Below are 18,224 nucleotides of genomic sequence, written 5' to 3'. Positions count from 1 at the left end.
ACCTGATGTGTGCTGGATTCCTCACTGATCCAGTATAACATTGAAGGCAACATGAACACAGTGAGAAACCATGATCTCGTTTTACTGGCCGAGTGCTGATCATGTGACACCACTGTAACCACCCTTCAGCCACAGGTTCTTCAGCGGTGTGGAGATGTGGCTGCTGACTGTGGCAGACTTCTTCTAGATGATGCTGCTTGTCTTGTTGGAGAAAGCCTCAGGCTGAATGCTCTTTATTCTTGTCTCTGGATTGATCCACACAGCCATTAAATAAATGACCTCAGTCCTCCTCCAACACCTGCCTGCAGGGCCAACATGACCAAAGGTCAGAGGTCATATCTCCACAATGTTCGGGGCTGGAAGGCTGAAATCTCTGCAGCACCTCTCCTTCTACATGCTGAATGAATGCTGCAGAAATGAAGAAGAGCTGAAAATGTTGGTTTTTCACCATTGGTGTCCTTTAATGTATGCAAAGTTAAATTTGTGTCAGAATGTACCAAGCGGAGATTTCAGCAGCACCTCCTTTCTCCTCATTGAACAAGAGCTGAACATATGAGGAGGCTGGAACAAGTGGATTAGTAGTGAAATTATATCATTCCAGCAGTCGAATGGTCTCCAAGGATGAAATTCTCATCATCTGATCTTCTCTCTGAGCTGATAGGATGTTGTAAGGATGAAGCTACTTTGATGTGCAGGACTTGAGGATGTGGTGGTTAATTGGTTGTGCACTGTGATTGACTGCAGCCCTGCAGGGGGCCCTGCTGCATTCTCAGAGTCAGAGGTGGGGGAGGGGCGAGCTGCTTTTTCCCCCACAGACTGTTGAAGACGACCGCATGAGAAGGACAGAAAATCTTCAGCTCTGCAAAAACACGGAGAAGTGAGTTCATCTGATTGTTTCCTGATGTTTTCAGGTCACTGCACTTGTTTTAATGCACTTTCATCAGTCCAGTTTTACACCTGCATCTGCTTCTGTTGATTAATTATTCCGGTATAAGAAATACTTTTTCATTTTTCCTTTTCAGTCAACCATGCACTCCTGCCCTGTTTGTTTGAAAATCTACACTGCTTTGAGCGAGCACTTACAAAATATTCACGCGGTGGAAAACCTGAAAGGGAAGAGGGTTCCCTCTAGGAGAGACACCCCACGGCGTCTGATGGCAGACCTGCGGACCACCGACCCCAGACCAGGCATGAAGACCACGCTCAACCAGGACCAGCATGACCACCAGCCTCCAGAGACATCCCCTGTCCTGCAGTGTGACAACCAGGACTGCAGGCAGCTGATGAAACGGCTGTCCTCGGACGTGAAGAAGGTCACGGCCCGCATGGACCGGCTGCTGGAGGAAACCAGTGTCCTGCACGTGCAACTGCGTGACAATTTCTTTGAGTGCAGGTCTTGCCGCAGCGGCATCAGGACGCCGCAGCAGCCGGTGGAGGAGGACGACCAGAGAGAGGTTAGTGTCTCTAAGGGTTCCTTTTGTCCTTGCTCCTGTCTGTCTCTCTTACTGTGTGCCTTTGAAGGATTTTTTTACTCATCTCGACAGGAAATTGTGGAGTCGGTGGGACCCTTCTCCCAGCAGTGGACAGCGGCGCCGAGCTCTGCAGAGAAACTAAAGAGAAAACCATCAGCTCTGAAACAGTTCGCACCATGGAGCACGGGGCGCGGCCGGGGAAACCGCATGAGACTGATAAAACTGCCCCGCAGCATGGGTGAGGATATATTCATTACTGTAGTGGATGGAAGGTGTTGCCATTGAACAGCTGTTTACTTATTTATTTTATATCCCTTATAACATGAGAAATGATGTGTCGTCACAGAGGAGTACCTCACGTTCTACAAGGCGTTCCACGAGGGCTACAACCCAACGAGAAAAATGACAGAGAACGCCGTGTCCAAGGTCAGCCGGCTGAAGAGCTTTCTGCTCTACATGGGGCACGAGCGCTCCCGGCTGTCCGACTGGCTGTTTCTGGATGACATGCTGAGAACCCGTGGGTGAGGAACACAGTTATTACAGCGGTGTCTCAATTATAATATTCTATGCATTGATTTACTGATTGTTTTTCTGCACTCTTCAATCAGGTGGATTAAGTGTGTGCTGATGGGAGGCATGAAGGTCACCACGGTCGCCTTCTACCTCAAAAACATCCTGAATTTTGTGAACTACATGCGGGAGACTCCACCCAGATATTCAAGGCTGAACCAGCGGCAGATGAGCAGCATCGTGAGGGAGCTGCAGATGGGACTCAAATCCCTGCGGCGTGAGGTGGTGGTCCACCAGATGGCCACCAAGAGGTCAAAGGTCCGGAATCTGCCATCGAAGAGGGTCCTGATGATCTGCCTCACAGCCTCCAGGAAGAGGATCCCAGAGCTGCTGGGTAATACTTTGTCATGAGCTGTGTTTTCTGCAGGTTGAGGTTTGGTCATCTCATTAGTAAAGAGCTCAACATGTACAACCTTGTTGGCAAAAAAGTTGGGATGCTGTGTAAAACATTAGCAAATCACATCAACCCATTTTAATAGAGAATAGACCAAAGGCAACATATCAAAAGTTGAAACAGAAATTTGATTGTTTTATAAAAATATTTCCTCGTTGTGAATCTGATGTCAGCAACAGGTCTCTATAAAGTTGTTCCAGGATCATGTTCACCACTGAGCTGCATCACCTCCTTTTAACAACACTCTGGAAACGTTTGGGAACTGAGGAGACCAGTTTCTGGAGTTTTGAAAGTGAAATGTGGTCCCATTCTTGCCTGATAGAGGATTTCAGCTGCTCAACAGTTCAGGGTCTCCTTTGTTGTATTTTTCATGTCATGATGCCCCAAATGTTTGGCCTTGTTTTGCTGAAACCTACCCATGCCATGTGCACTAATGCATCCCTATACCATCACAGATGCTTGCTTTAGAACTGAGCTGATAACAAGCTGGATGGTCCCTCTCCTCTTTAACCTGGAGGATGCAGCGTCCATGATTTCCAAACAGAATCTCAGATTGTGATCCATCAGACCTCAGGACAGTTTTCCACTTCACCTCAGTCCATCTTCAATGATCTCGGTCCAGAGAAGGCGGCGGTGTTTCTGAATCATGTTTCTATCTAGTTTCTTCTTTGGAGAGTTTTAACATCATTTGTGGACGCAGCGATGAACTGTGTTCACAGACGATGGTTTTCACAAGTGTTCCTGAGCCCATGCAGTGATTTCCACTCCAGAACAGTGTGTTTTTAATGCAGTGCTGCCTGAGGGCCCGAAGATCACCACCATCCAATATTGGTTTCCAGCCTTGTCCCTTGTGTTCAGAGATTTCTCCAGATTCTCTGAATCTTTTAATGATATTATGAACCGTAGATGATGAAATCCCTAAATTTTTGTAAGATAACCATATACTTTTAACCAATAACATAAACATATAAACAATAACATTTCTCCATTTCATCATTTGATATGTTGTTTTTGGTCTATTTTCAATTAAATATGAGTTTATGCGATTTGCAAATTATTGCATTCTGGTTTTATTTACATTTTACACAACGTCCCCACTCTTTTGGAAATAGGATTGGACACATGGACACATCAAATACTTGAGTATTACAAATGAACAAGGTCAGAAGAGAACTGCTCGATCCAAAGTGTCACTCTGTGTGTAGATGTTGTTAATCAAAACTGAGGCTGAGTGTCTTTTTCTCTTGTTATCAGACATCCTGGAGGAAGACCACATCCCAGTTCACAGGTTCCTCTTCTATGGCTACCTCACAGCCTACTGGAGCTGCCTGTTCGGACACAGACCGGGCGTCTTTACCAACCTAACTGACACAGAGGTTGTGGAGGCGAAGCGACACGGGGGTCAGCAGGGCTACCTTCTGCATGTAAGCCCCATAACATTTCTCGGAACGCTTTATGATCGTATCCTCTGCTCTCTCCCTCCTCTACCTCTCTGTGTCATTACAGATCAAGGAACACAAGACAAGTAAAACCTTCGGGGAGGCTCAGATGTACCTGACTCCCGCCGAGTTCAGGTGGCTGGAGAGGTGGCTGTCCATCAAGGGCAGGGTGAAGAAGGGGCAGCGTAACAAGTTCCTCCTCTTCACCAAGGGGAAGGGCCCCTGCAAGCACCTGAACACTTACCTGAGGAATGCCTGGCAGGAGATGGGCCTGCAGGGTGACATTAACTTCACCCTGATCAGGACCACCCTGGCCTCCTATGTAAGTAGATACTAAAGTCTGAAAACACCTTGCATGTGTGAAAAATGAAATCTGGAAACACTGTCGTATTTATTTTTCAGGCCAAAAAGACACAAACTGTGGAGGCCAGGAAAAAGATATCAGATTTCATGTGTCATGATGTCCGCACGGCCGATAGGTTTTACACCATAAACCCCGACCACCGCGAGGCCCGCAACATCAGAAAGATCATCCTGGACAGCATCAGCCAGGGTGAAGACTCAGGAGACCTCTCTGAAGCAGCGGGCCGCTCCCGGGTCCGGACCACCTCCAAAAAGCTGACAGAGTCCAGCGAGAGCAGCAACGACGAACAGGTTCCCTACCAGGACTCAGGAGAGGAGGAGGAAGAGGAGGAGGAGGAAGAGGAAAATAAGGGTCAAATAGGAAAAAGGAGGAAAGAGCAGGATGAGGATGCAGAGCTACAAAGGAAACATTCCTGCATGCTGCGCTCATGTAAAGTAGTCCTCATCCCAATAAAGAGCCCTGACACAAAGAGGGTGATGAAGAAAAAATAAGAGGGAAAAAAAGCTGTTTTATATACACACACACACACACACACACACACACACACACACACACACACACACACACACACACACACACACACACACACACACACACACACACACACACATATACACACACACACATACATATACATACACACACACATATATATACACATATACACACACACACACACACACACACACACACACACACACACATACATATACATACACACACACATATATATACACATATATATCTGGAGAAATCTCTGAACACAAGGGACATGGCTGGAAACCAATATTGGATGGTGGTGATCTTCGGGCCCTCAGGCAGCACTGCATTAAAAACACACTATTCTGGAGTGGAAATCACTGCATGGGCTCAGGAACACTTGTGAAAACCATCGTCTGTGAACACACTCTGTGGCTAAACTGATTCACCTGAGGAGAGAGAAGGAGCAGCGTTTCTCCAGCAGGTGATCTGTCTAGATGGAAGTTCATGTGAAGGAGGATTTTATTTGAATGTATTTTACTTGCAGAAGTTAAATTACATGAGTCAACTTTGCTAATCTCAGTCTACCGGTTGCTTGTTAATACATGATGTGAATCTGAGAGACGAACCTCTGAATGAGTGGACAATTGGAACACAGCCGCGCTGTCATGTTGCCTGGGAAACAATAGACGCACCTGTAGTCCTCTGTCTTTTTCTCTCTCTCCCTGCTGTTACCTGCTGGCCACGCCCACCTCATCTGCTTTCAGTTCCCCAATTAGCCCACCTGCTATCACTCCTGTCACTCTCCAATCAACCCTGTCAGTATATATTCCTCTGGTTTTCATCCCCTCTATGTCACTTCGTTGTGTTCCTGTCAGCCCTGCATCCAATGTTTCCTTTGTGTTTCTCCAGATTCCAGCCGGTTCCCTCTATAGATTCTAGTTCCTTTCCTCTGAGAGTTAATTCTTAGTTCTGTATCTGTTGGTTTGGTTTTCTATATTACTTTTGTTGAACCTACAAGCCATGTTTGATCAGCACCGGCACCGTTAGCTTTCTGTTGTTGGGTTTAGTTACGACCCTGTTCTTTTGTTGGTTTAAGAAATCCTTTCCTTACTTTGAGCCATGTGGAGTTTGTGGGTCTATCCTGCTCCCTGAAACATGACACATACGATTAGTTTTAAAGTACTGCAGGAAGGTGATAGTTACCTGAACGAGCCTCCCATGAGTCGATCAGATCATCTGAATGCTGCTGCAATGGAAGGAGACAACTCAAGGAAACTTCTGTATAAAGGAGGTCACATGATCACCGCCGCTGATCTGCTGCAGTTTCATTGGTGCATTTGGAATAGTTCAGAAAAATGTTTTCTTCAGTTTAAAGAACTTCTTGTGTTTTTAAATATCTCTCAATCTTCAAACTCTCAGATTATTTCCAGGTTTACATGAAAATATCTAAAGTTTTTGATGTGGTCTCAGACTGATGTACATCCAGTACATATATGTATACAGTCATAATTAATATTGGTGATGAACTGTGTGAACATACCGACACACATCGAACATCCTCGGTAGGAAATCCTTAGACCTGAATGTCAGAATTGGTGATCTGAAAATAGAAAGTTATCGCTGGACCATTGTCGTCATGGCAACAATAGTAAACACGTGGTCAACATTGTGACATGGTCGTAGTTTGGTTTCCGAAAATAATTCAGGCTAAAATAATTGTGTTTGTCATTTTACATGTGAAGACAACATTTCAAACAGTTTTCTGTGCGACTTCATATTTATTGTTATGTTTATGATAATATTTTCTACAAATACTGAATCCACAGGAGGTGGTATTTACACGTGTCGTATAGTTACACGTGGTAGTTACACGTGTTGTATAGTTACGTGTGGTAGTTACACTTGTCGTATAATTGCACGTGGTAGTTACACGTGTTGTAGAGTTACACGTGTCGTATAGTTACACGTGTCATGTAGTTACACGTGTCGTATAGTTACACATGTGGTAGTTACATGTTTCGTATAGTAACACGTGTCATATAGTTACACGGGTCGTATAGTTACGTGTGGTAGTTACACTTGTCGTATAGTTACACATGGTAGTTACATGTGTCGTAGAGTTACACGTGTGGTAGTTACACGTGTCGTGTAGTTACACGTGTGGTCGTTACACGTGTCGTGTAGTTATACGTGTTGTGTAGTTACACGTGGTAGTTACATGTGTCGTATAGTTACATGTGTGGTAGTTACACGTGTTGTATAGTTACATGTGTGGTACTCACATGTGTCGTATAGTTACATGTGGTAGTCACACGTGTTGTATAGTTACATGTGTCATATAGTTGCACGTGTCGTATATTTACATGTTTGGTAGTTACACGTTTTGTATAGTTACATGTCATATAGTTACACAAGTTGTATAGTTACATGTGTCATATAGTTACATGTGCTGTATAGTTACATGTGTGGTAGTTACACGTGTCATATAGTTACATGTGTAGTAGTTACACGTGTTGCATAGTTACATGTGTGGTAATTACAGGTGTCGTATAGTTACATGTGTCATAGTTACACGTGTTGTATAGTTACATGTGTCATATAGTTATACGTGTTGTATAGTTACATGTGTCATATAGTTACACGTGTTGTATAGTTACATGTGTGGTAGTTACACGTGTTGTATAGTTACATGTGTGGTAGTTACATGTGTCATATAGTTACACGTGTTGTATAGTTACATGTGTCATATAGTTACACGTGTTGTGTAGTTACATGTGTCATATAGTTACACGTGTTGTATAGTTACATGTGTGTTAGTTACACGTGTCGTATAGTTACACGTGTCATATAGTTACACGTGTTGTATAGTTACATGTGTCATATAGTTACACGTGTTGTATAGTTACATGTGTCATATAGTTATACGTGTCGTATAGTTACATGTGTCGTATAGTTACATGTGTGGTAGTTACACGTGGTAGTTTCACGTGTCGTATAGTTACATGTGTGGTAGTTGCATGTGTGGTAGTTACACGTGTTCCAGCACAAATCTTGTCCTTTTCACACATTTCTAGATGTTCCATGATGTTTCTTTTAGCTGATCTAACGAAGACATGAGCTCCTCACTCAACACACGTCACGTCACGTCACGTCACGTCACGTCACGTCACGTCACGTCACGTCACGTCACGTCACGTCACGTCACGTCACGTTACATCACTTCTGTCACCTCAACAGAAAGCTCATAGGAGTATTTGTAAAAATGCTGAACTATTTCTTGAAGGCACAGTAAAGACCCTGAAATAATCTGTCAGCTTTAAATCTCAGAGAAAAAGCAAATCAGAATATTTCCAAAAATCCTGAACGATTCCTCTGAAAGGAGAAAAATAAGAAATACATTGTAATTGTAATAATGTGAAAGAAAGCAGAGACTCATCACTCATCTTTACTTCAAAGCCACCGAAGAGGAATGTTTGTTCATTCTTCCTCTGGTGGAGGTTAGGGTCATCACCAAACAGCCACGATAAAACAATCACTACAAACAAAGTACAGGGAGAGATTTAATGTACAGAGATCAAGATTTGCATCAATGAGTGCATATTAAAATAAAATGATCTTTGCAGCCTACACATTTCTACCATTAAACTGGCTAATGTCAAATGTAGCAGTGCATCTTATTTATAGTTTGCATGTAACAACATTAGTCTTCAGGGTAACTAGATACTACAGCTGTTTATGCAGTGGAGTAAAACGGATAATATTCCGCCTGACATGTAAAATAATAAGATCTCACATCATGGAACTACTCACAGAAAATAAATTACTGATAAACTAGTACACTAAATGTCAGGATAGCATTTCATCTGTTGGTTGAACTGATCCAAAGAACTCAGTCACTGTTAATCTGTTAGTCTGTTATAAGAATAAAATATAGTTTCACTCTTGATGCCTCAAACTGCTCCACATGTCTTCAGTTTGAAGGAGCGTGTTGGTCTTACATGGAGCTGGATGATTGTTTCTGGACACCACCATGTTGATGCTACTTTACAGGAGCTGGGAGCTTTTCTATTATTGCCAAAGACAACTAAAGTGCATGCTGCTTTACCCACTAACTCAATGGCTTGTACAGTAATTCATAAAACATACATTAATAGAACAGCTAACCCTATAATACCTACAGGCTTTGCAACACAATGTGAGCAGGTTATTCACTTGTATACTGAGTATACAGTCATTACATAATTCAAACAAAGTGCTATAAGGAACCCCAAAACAAATTTCATAATTCAATTCAGTTCCACATTCGATCACTGAGGATGTCACCTTTGACTTTTGTTCGTGTTCTGTGGGGTGCTGGGAAGAAAAAGACACATTTAACTGGGCTCAATGTTCAACTAAGACTCAAGTTGACAATACAATCTTTATAAGATTAAACTTTAAGATTTGCTGCTTTTTGTGTGAATTTATAAACTCGGTGACAAACAGAAGTTCAGCATGAGATTTGGCACTTCTCTGAGCTTTGCTCCAGCACTTAAGCTCCACCTGCATTCAGTGAAAAAATACTGTGCATAAACTCAACACTTTGTGTATTTGTGCGATATTCACTGCTATTCACTGGACACATGAGCTGGAAGTCAGCCGAGGCTTGAAACACATGTCAGCACATGATGTCATGGCTCAACGTATTTACCTGATTAATGGAACTAAATCTGAAATGTAATCACGAATAAAAACATGTTGTTTTTATTTCTCTCATCATCAAATACATCCTCCATGTTAGAGTATCCAAGACATCCTGCTGGTCAGTATCATAATAAAAGCTACTTTATGATAAGTAAGTTAGGATTAATGGCCTTGTTAACATCTAATTAATCAGAAGTACTGCTACACTGTTGCAACAGAAAGGACTGTGTGTGTGTGTGTGTGTGTGTGTGTGTGTGTGTGTGTGTGTGTGTGTGTGTGTGTGTGTGTGTGTGTGTGTGTGTGTGTGTGTTTCCCTCTAACCATAAGACCCTTGTGTAACTGTCTACATATAAAATGTACCTGCTGAGGTCATCTTTGCCCATGTGACCATGAGATCATAAGATCATGAGACCATGTGACCATGTGACCATGTGACCGTGAGACCATGAGATCATGAGACCATGTGACCATGAGACCATGTGACCATGGGAAGAGACTCTCCCATCACTCAGACAGAAATCATATTAAACTGTGACTCTATGTGATATTATATGATATTATATTATATGATCTTATATTATATTATATTATCTATAACTATGTGCAGCGCCGCAAACTTCAAACTGGAAACATGTCATACAAATATAAATTGTAATAAGACTCTCTGTAATCTGCCTTCTCGTCTGCATTTGTAAAGATGTAAAGTTGTGTAGAATAATTCTCTGCAGCCTCTTCCTTTAAGGTCAAAGGTCAGTATGCTAAAGAGCGACTTCAAAGTACGAAAAATATATTTTGTTGGAAGATTACGATACACAAAATAGATTTTTCTGTCCAAAAAGTCCAGATTTGGTCTTTCATACTGACATTACATTAATAAATTATGTTTTAATATTAATAAGCCTACAACTTCTTAACCCTTTATAAACTATGACACCATTAATGGGCTCTGTGGTTGTTCAAAACCAAATGTTAATTTAGTGATCCATATTCATTAATTATTTTTATATCAATAAAGCCCCATTACTTTAGATTAAAGGGTTTAAATTGTGTTAGTCCATTTATCTGACAGTCATACAAAACCACTAATAATAAATAATATGACAGGAAATGAAGGCCTTTGTTTGAATGCTCTTTTCTTTTCCATATGAAGACGTGTTTTTGATTAGATTCAACTGGAGTTCATTAAAGTGTTTTGTTGCATTGATTTCAATCTGCAGACAGTTTTTTTTACTTTGATGTAAACAGAAAAAGTTGTGTTCAACATTTTATTGAAACAAATTAGAGCCAAATTTAATTCTTTGTTTAAAATGTCCTGATCCAATAAAACATGGTCATTCTTAAAAAGATAAAAGATAACGTTTAGTTGTTTGGAAACAAGAGAATTATTGTTCATCTGCACTTGTAGCCAAAAAAGGTTTGTCGAATAAAGTTGAGGTGAAATCAGGAGATGCAGTTGGAGTCCTCGGTTCACCTCCCAGAGGGAACTCATGGTGACACTGAAGGACTGAGATCCATCCGAATCTGATCCGGACTATGATCACACTGAACTCTTCAGCTGTGGCCTTTTATAACAGAACAGGTGAAAACATGTTCACCATCAGTCACACTGAAGCGTTCTGAGGCTGTCGATGATGAAGGATGGTTGATTTCCTGTTTTAAACTCAGAGATCTGAGCCGTTTAACTGGATGAGCGGAAAACAGATGTGTAGTTTCTGCTTCTTGCTGAGGACATCAGGCCTTCAGCAGCAGCTCAGCCTGAGACAGAGAAGTGAAGTGTAGTGTAGTGTAATGAAGTGTAGTGTAGTGTAGTGTAATGAAGTGTAGTGTAGTGTAGTGTAATGAAGTGAAGTGTAGTGTAGTGTAATGAAGTGTAGTGTAGTGTAGTGTAGTGTAGTGTAGTGTAGTGTAGTGTAGTGTAGTGTAGTGTAGTGTAGTGTAGTGTGTAGTGTAGTGTAGTGAAGTGTAGTGTAGTGTAATGAAGTGTAGTGTAGTGTATTGTAGTGTAGTGTAATGTAGTGTAGTGTAGTGTAGTGTAGTGTAGTGTGTGTAGTGTAGTGTAGTGTAGTGTGTAGTGTGTAGTGTAGTGTAGTGTAGTGTAGTGTAATGTAGTGTAGTGTAGTGTAGTGTAGTGTAGTGTAGTGTAGTGTAGTGTAGTGTAGTGTAGTGTAGTGTAGTGAAGTGTAGTATAGTGTAGTGTAGTGTAATGAAGTGTAGTGTAGTGTAGTGTAATGAAGTTTAGTGTAGTGTAATGAAGTGTAGTGTAGTGTAGTGTAGTGTAATGAAGTGTAGTGTAGTGAAGTGTAATGTAGTGTAATGAAGTGAAGTGTAGTGTAGTGTAGTGTAATGTAATGAAGTGTAGCGTAGTGTAGTGTAGTGTAATGAACTGTAGTGTAATTAAGTGTAGTGTAGTGTAGTGAAGTGTAGTGTAATAAAGTGTAGTGTAGTGTAATGAAGTGTAGTATAGTGTAATGAAGTGAAGTGTAGTGTAATGTAGTGTATTGTATTGTAGTGTAGTGTAATGAAGTGTGTAGTGTAGCGTAGTGTAGTGTAATGAAGTGCAGTGTAGTGTAGTGTAGTTTAGTGTAGTGTAATGAAGTGTAGTGTAGTGTAGTGTAGTGTAGTGTAGTGTAGTGTAGTGTAATGAAGTGTAGTGTATTGTAGTGTAGTGTAATGAAGTCTAGTGTAGTGTAGTGTAGTGTAGTGTAGTGTAATGAAGTGTAGTGTATTGTAGTGTAGTGTAATGAAGTGTAGTGTAGTGTAGTGTGTTGTAGTGTAGTGTAGTGTAATGAAGTGTAGTGTAGTGTAGTGTAGTGTAGTGTAGTGTAGAGTAGTGTAGTGTAGCGTAGTGTAGTGTAGTGTAAGTGTAGTGTAGTGAAGTGAAGTGTAGTGTAGTGAAGTGAAGTGAAGTGAATAAACATAAAGTTGTATTTTGAAATATGTGAGTTTATCAGTGATAATTCAACAGCTGTTCTCAGATAAATTCACGTTTTACCAGAAGCTTTTTGAAGTCCCCATTCTGCTGTTGAACGAGCTCTTTTTGTTTCATATTATTATTAATATTCCACCAAATTAAATTCATGCATTTATTTTTCTGGGATACCTTCAGTTGCTAGGTTGCCATGTAGGTTTTTAACTAAAGACAAGGTGTGTTTGATTGTGAGGAAAATATTAAGTATCTCTCTGTGTGTGTGTGTGTGTGTGTGTGTGTGTGTGTGTGTGTGTGTGTGTGTGTGTGTGTGTGTGTGTGTGTGTGTGTGTAGACCTTCATCCTCTCAGATTAAAATGAATGTTGTTGTTTATTTTAGTTGAAATCACAAAATAAAAAAGATCTCATGGACTCAAAATTAGTTTTTACTTGTTTTTAAAACGCAACACAACCTGACAAACTGACTTCTCATCATTATCAGTATGTGTTCAGCTTCAATCATGCTAATGTTAATGAGTGAGGATGAAGATGGAGACCAAGACCTCCAGGTGGATCAGCAGCCATGATGTACCAAATATACCTGTCCATCAAAATTAAGCTTCACCTGTTGTCATGGTTACTGCTCTCTCATGAATGAGCTACCAACACACAACATAAACTAACATGACAGGTTGAGTCCTGATCCACTACCTGGTCTCAAGGTCTCAAGATGCTTTATCCTCCTGCTTCCTCCTCCTGCTTCATCCTCCTGCTTCCTCCTCCAGCTCCCCCCTCTAGCTTCCCCCTCCAGCTTGCTCCTCCTGCTTCCTCCTCCAGCTTGCTCCTCCTGCTTCCTCCTCCTGCTTCTTCTTCCTGCTTCCTCCTTCAGCTTCCTCCTCCTGCTTCTTCCTCCTGTTTCCTCCTCCTGCTTCATCTTCCTGCTTCCTCCTCCTGCTTCCTCCTGCTTCCTCCTCCTGCTTCCTCCTCCTGCTTCATCCTCCTGCTTCTTCTTCCTGCTTCCTCCTTCAGCTTCCTCCTCCTGCTTCATCCTCCTGTTTCCTCCTTCAGCTTCCTCCTCCTGCTTCTTCCTCCTGTTTCCTCCTCCTGCTTTCTCCTCCTGCTTCATCCTCCTGCTTCCTCCTCCTGGTTCATCCCCCTGCTTCCTCCTCCTGCTTCATACTCCTGCTTCATCTTCCTTCGTTACACTAGCAGTGCAGGAACACTGGTCACCGTGTCACAGTCTGTAGGCGGAGCTAGCAGAAACTCAGCTGCTCACTTCAAACCCACAGTGAGGTGTCATGGTGGGTGGAGCCTCATAACTAATGTTACCTGATAATGTGAACAGTCAGACTAAGTGATCTCCTTTTAGTTCCCTGGAACATGTGGAGGACGAGCTGCTCTGAGGCATTTTAGAAAAGGTTGTCTGTCGGATCATTTCATTCTTTTATTTATGTTCTAAACTTTTGACTTTCTGACTGATCTTCCTTTAAAAACAGGTACGTCATCCTCACAGCTTGTATGGTTGGTGGAAGTCTGGATAAGAGCTGGTCAAGGCAACAGAGGTGAACTAGATTCATACAGACTGACGTGGTTCACTGCCTGTCTCTGCTCTGGACATTTAAAGGGACAGTTAGAGACCAAAGAGTGATGATGACGTCATCTCGAAGTTAAAGACGGGAGACTGTAGAGAACATTGGACATGCTGTGATCCCTCCAATAAACATGAAATATGGAGGTTATAATGTCTGCAGGCAGCAAGAGGTGGATGAATGTTCAGAGTAAAGGTTGCTATCAGTGTGTAGTGTTGGGTTTATACCAAGACCACGACCCATAGGAACAAATCAGTGAGACTGTAGGCTACGTACTGTCACCATGGCAACATGCTAATTAACACGAAACAAGAAAACGACAGCTGATGTGGATGTCATTAGTTTAGTTTATGATCAAAGTGAGATATTCATGTGATGATGAAGATGGATGTAAAGTCAGAGGACCATCAGTCTGACTCCACTTTATCACCCTCTCCTCCATTAAACATCCCTCCTGATCAGCTGTGCTCTCCATGACGACGAGCTGATGATGTCCAACGTGAACGTCCTGCAGCTGTTTCAACTGTTTCCATGTTAATGAGTTTAAAGTTCAGACATAATTCTGGTTCTCGGCCGTCAGATAAACCACAAAACTCTGTTCATATTGAGACTACAAATCAGTTGGCTCCAACATAGCGGAATCTTCCTGAATCATTATAAATCTTTCTGAATTTTCCTGAATCATTTTGAATCTTTCTGAATGTTTCTGGTCTCTGGTGTGATGTCAGAGGAAACACTTTATGTCAGATATCTTAGTCCAGTTAATATTAGTGCTGATTAGAACATGTATGTAACACTGGTTCTGTTAGTCTGTCTCTTCAACCCCCCTCCCTCCCCCCTCCTCCCTCCCCCGTCACCAGTTAAACTAGCATTTTGTTTGGCTCGATGCTACAAATCTATGAGTCAGCCTAAACTTCACTTCCATCTTAAGAAGTTAATCAGTTTATTTCAGTATTTAAGTGAAAATATGAAATCAGTAACATTAATTATTTACAGTCAAAGGTTTGAAATGAAAAAAGACAAAAGCTAAGACATAAGCTTGACGTTAACGGAGGAGACATTGTGTGTCTGAGCATGTTCATGTCACTCTGTATGCAGATACATGTTAAAGTGATGGGATGTTTTTTTTTACCCCGATTTGATCCTGAACGGTTCCTTTTCAGTGTAACTTTACACAACCTGCCTGTGTAGTTTTCATAAAGTGCCTTTAGAGTTGTGCAGATTTAGTCACCCAACTCAGCCTTTGTACATATATAGAAGTTCCATATTTACAGAAAAAGGAGAATTGAAAGGTTGGAGATCTTTTCTTCACTACTTTTAGGTTAAATCACAGTCGCTGCTGCAAGACAGCTTCCCCAAGCTCATCTCTTCCTACACCTTTCCAGCTAGTTGGACATACAGTGCATGGACCTAACATCAGAAAGACCTGTAATCAGCTGGAGGGAGACGACTGACCTCCGTGGTCACCTGACAGGCTGCTGGTCAACAAAGAGTGTCAATCGCTCTCCTCAGCATCTACAACCACCACATTTTAGATGAAAAACATTTTCTTTAAATGAAACTAAAGGATGCTGGAGAAACTGTCACATAAATACATGACGGTGCTGACCCAGTTCTCCTCATATTATGGACACTGGATCTGTCTGTCGGGGTCTTTTTAACAATCTATGACAACCCATGTGTTTGAGTGTGTTTCAGATCCACTTCAGAACTTACTGAGAATATTTATCATGTTTAGTGCCCCTTTTTATTTCTACCTCTAAACTAGGATTTCAAGTTTGATCAGCACCTCTAAAACTGAATATTACCATGTTGGTCACGGACCTGTTGCAGTAGATTACATGAAGTATTTGTGATCTTATGTCCTCACTGTGTATTTCTGTGTTGTTGACTAGAATTTGCTGCACTCTTTGAGGTTTGATTTGTAGAAACTATGTTTTGTTGGTTTGGTTTTCTATCTCCTCAGGAGAGGGTTGTGTGTTTCTGGAGGTTTAATTGAATCGTGTCCATTTTCTTGACCCATGTCTTCATTCCTTTCTTGCCCCTTCATCCTCTGCTCCTCTCCTGGTGTAACTAGACATCCGACTCCACCACGCACTGCTCCGTGTACTCTTTCACCAGCTCCACGCTCAAGGTGGTGAGGCAGAACTCGGCCATGGGCTTCCAGAGCGGCGGGTCCAGGAACATCTGGCACATCACATGACCCTTCAAGGTGGCGGTGTGGCGCTGCAGGTGGCACAGGAACTGCTGCTGGACCAGCTGCAGGTCTTTACCAAACATGTCGATGTTCAGGTAGAACCTGTTTCAACACAAGAGCAGGTGACTTTGAAGAAACTGTTTTAGTCTGAACATGAAGAACATGTTCCTGGAAATGTTACGACTGTCTTCATTAACCGATCAGATTGTCATACAAATACCATGTAACACGAAGAGCTTCAGAATAGGAACTTTTGAGTCTTAAAATATATCTCGCCATAAAGAGCATGGTACTGCTAGAGCCGGTACACGCTAACAAGGTAAATACTGATTAGTGTGTCATGAAACAAACACAATCAGATGTGACGACAGTAAACAGTCATGTGAGTAAAGCAGCGTGAAATATTTCGTCTCTAAAGGAAGTAACAACTGCTGTTATGGTCAAAAGTCAATGAATTATTAATCGTTGCATGTCAAATGGGGCCCCATGGGGGCTTCACCTGAAGCAGATGAAACTAAGGCCTTGGTGGTACCATTCAAAGATGGGCCTGTCAGTGTGTTGTACATCTTCTCAGAGACTGTAGTTGTAACCGGCACCGTCTGTTCAGCCTTATGGACATAAGAAAACAGACATTTACCAGTCATCACCAATGGGAACCCTGAAGGGGAAGGTACAGAGGCTGGCCACGGTCGGACCGGACACATCATCCACCATCCAGTCGATGTCCTTCTTCAGCAGGATGGCCATGTTGCTTGGCAACAGCTTGAATGGCTGCCAGTCTTGAATAATGGTGGCGTTAGGAAGGATGCCCTGCATCAGGTCAGTGGTCAGATAGAGCCGGTGGATGGCTGTGTGGTCCAGACGTACCGAAGGAGGAGTGGAGGCAGAGGTGGACAGAGAGGACTGGATGTCTCCACCCAGACCCAGTTCAGACAGACGCAGCTTCAGGTCTTCAGCTCTGAAGCGCACCAGCAGAATCCCCTGCAGAGAGGAGAACCAATGAGAAGGCTAGAAACATACACCTGAGACCCCCACCACAAAGAAAGGCTTCAGGCTGCTTCTGCTGTACCTGCTTGGTTATGATGCGGTACTTCTGGAAGTCCTTGGGTCCGAGCTGGTCGTCCCGGGTCAGGCGGCTCACTTTGACCTCGGGGTACTTGGATTTGACCAGCTCACAGCAGAAGCGCAGCAGAACTCCTGCCACACCTTTTCCCCTTTCCTGAGGAGCAACACGGAGACCTTCAACCAGCATCGTCTCGCCGTCATCGATCACACACACTGACTCCAGAGCAATCTGAGGGGGAGGAAGGAGGAGGAAGAACATGACAAACTATCACACTGCAGAACTTTGTACTGTTTCTTTTTCTGAGGGAAACCAGAACCACAGAGATATAGACAGAGATATAAACAGAGATATCTGGGAGACAAAGAGCTCGCTGGTCCATCCCTCCTTATTCCTGCCCTCTGAGTCTCGGTGTTAGCAGGCTGAGCAATGTGCTAGCAAGATGTCATCATTTGTAAAAAGTAGATGAAGTGATCCTGCTGCCATCATTAGACTGTGACCTCTGTCCACTCAGGGTGGTTTGAAGGATGAAGAGGTGTTGACATGAGAGGACATGGTGGATGGCCTCCTTCATCTTACAGTCTTGGGGTCTAGTTCAACAGGGATGATAAGATAGAGCACAAGAAGAAAGGTTTGTGCCTGATGTGTTTAGACGAAGCTCGGACATTAACCTTCGGTCAGAAATGCAGATTAAACAGTTCAAGCTCTTCCCTGGATAACTGGGCTCTCTGTTGGAAACTGTGTCAGGAGCTCCATCATCTGGACAGATGACAGAGTTCACTGCTTCCTGTAAAATGGAGCCACTTGAAGAGGTTCAGTCATGTGATTATGATGCTTCCTGGATGTCTTCCTATGGAGGTACATGTCAAACTGAGGAGACTGAAGGTTCAATAAGTTCCCAATTCTCGTTAAACAGTGACACACTTTTCATTTTTGGACTTTGTGTTGTTCAGTCAAATTCAAGAAACACATGTGCTCTTGTTCTGTTGTCAGGAGATCATCTCCATGGTTACTTGTACATACGTGTAGATGTGTCTGCAGACCGTGAAGTGGCCTTCAGCCTCC

At 42.6% G+C, this 18,224-nt stretch overlaps 3 protein-coding genes across 6 annotated transcripts in view; 1 reads left to right on the top strand and 2 right to left on the bottom strand.

The window, feature by feature from the left end:
- Positions 1 to 787: 787 nt before the first annotated feature.
- Positions 788 to 4,730, top strand: LOC138636604 (uncharacterized). Its single transcript, XM_069724678.1, has 8 exons — positions 788 to 877; positions 1,023 to 1,454; positions 1,545 to 1,710; positions 1,819 to 1,993; positions 2,081 to 2,376; positions 3,691 to 3,860; positions 3,943 to 4,197; positions 4,278 to 4,730. Exons 2-8 carry the CDS (start codon positions 1,029 to 1,031, stop codon positions 4,728 to 4,730), a joined length of 1,941 nt encoding a protein of 646 aa, XP_069580779.1. The 5' UTR covers positions 788 to 877; positions 1,023 to 1,028.
- On the bottom strand, positions 4,448 to 13,436 carry LOC138636607 (uncharacterized). Of its 3 annotated transcripts, XR_011312306.1 has the most exons (5): positions 13,022 to 13,436; positions 8,172 to 8,257; positions 6,263 to 6,322; positions 5,926 to 5,968; positions 4,448 to 4,534 (listed from the first exon to the last, which is right to left on the bottom strand). XR_011312306.1 is itself a non-coding variant. In XM_069724684.1 (4 exons), the coding sequence occupies exons 1-3, from the start codon at positions 13,434 to 13,436 to the stop codon at positions 6,296 to 6,298; spliced, it is 528 nt and encodes a 175-aa protein (XP_069580785.1). In that variant the 3' UTR covers positions 4,747 to 5,968; positions 6,263 to 6,295. The 3 variants fall into 3 exon arrangements, 2 of the variants coding, with proteins under 2 accessions (XP_069580785.1, XP_069580784.1); XM_069724684.1 differs by lacking the exon at positions 4,448 to 4,534 and having other exon boundaries at positions 4,747 to 5,968; XM_069724683.1 differs by lacking the exon at positions 4,448 to 4,534 and having other exon boundaries at positions 4,747 to 6,322.
- The window catches only part of nat16 (N-acetyltransferase 16), a 33,536-nt gene continuing 23,581 nt past the window's right edge, over positions 8,270 to 18,224 (bottom strand). For both annotated transcript variants that reach the window (XM_069724679.1, XM_069724680.1), the window contains 3 exons: positions 17,166 to 17,390; positions 16,734 to 17,077; positions 8,270 to 16,198 (listed from right to left, as the gene is read on the bottom strand). In XM_069724679.1, the coding sequence (XP_069580780.1) occupies positions 15,973 to 16,198; positions 16,734 to 17,077; positions 17,166 to 17,390 (795 nt within the window). In that variant the 3' untranslated portion in view covers positions 8,270 to 15,972. The remainder of the gene's footprint in view (positions 16,199 to 16,733; positions 17,078 to 17,165; positions 17,391 to 18,224) is intronic.

Source organism: Brachyistius frenatus, unplaced genomic scaffold (assembly GCF_029030835.1).
Source record: "Brachyistius frenatus isolate BFR_SWC_R1_liver_20210118 unplaced genomic scaffold, ASM2903083v1 Contig_391, whole genome shotgun sequence".
Classification (NCBI taxonomy): Eukaryota; Metazoa; Chordata; class Actinopteri; family Embiotocidae; genus Brachyistius; species Brachyistius frenatus.
The sequence above is the reverse complement of the archived record's forward strand: the minus strand, read 5'-3'. Positions and strand labels throughout refer to the sequence as shown.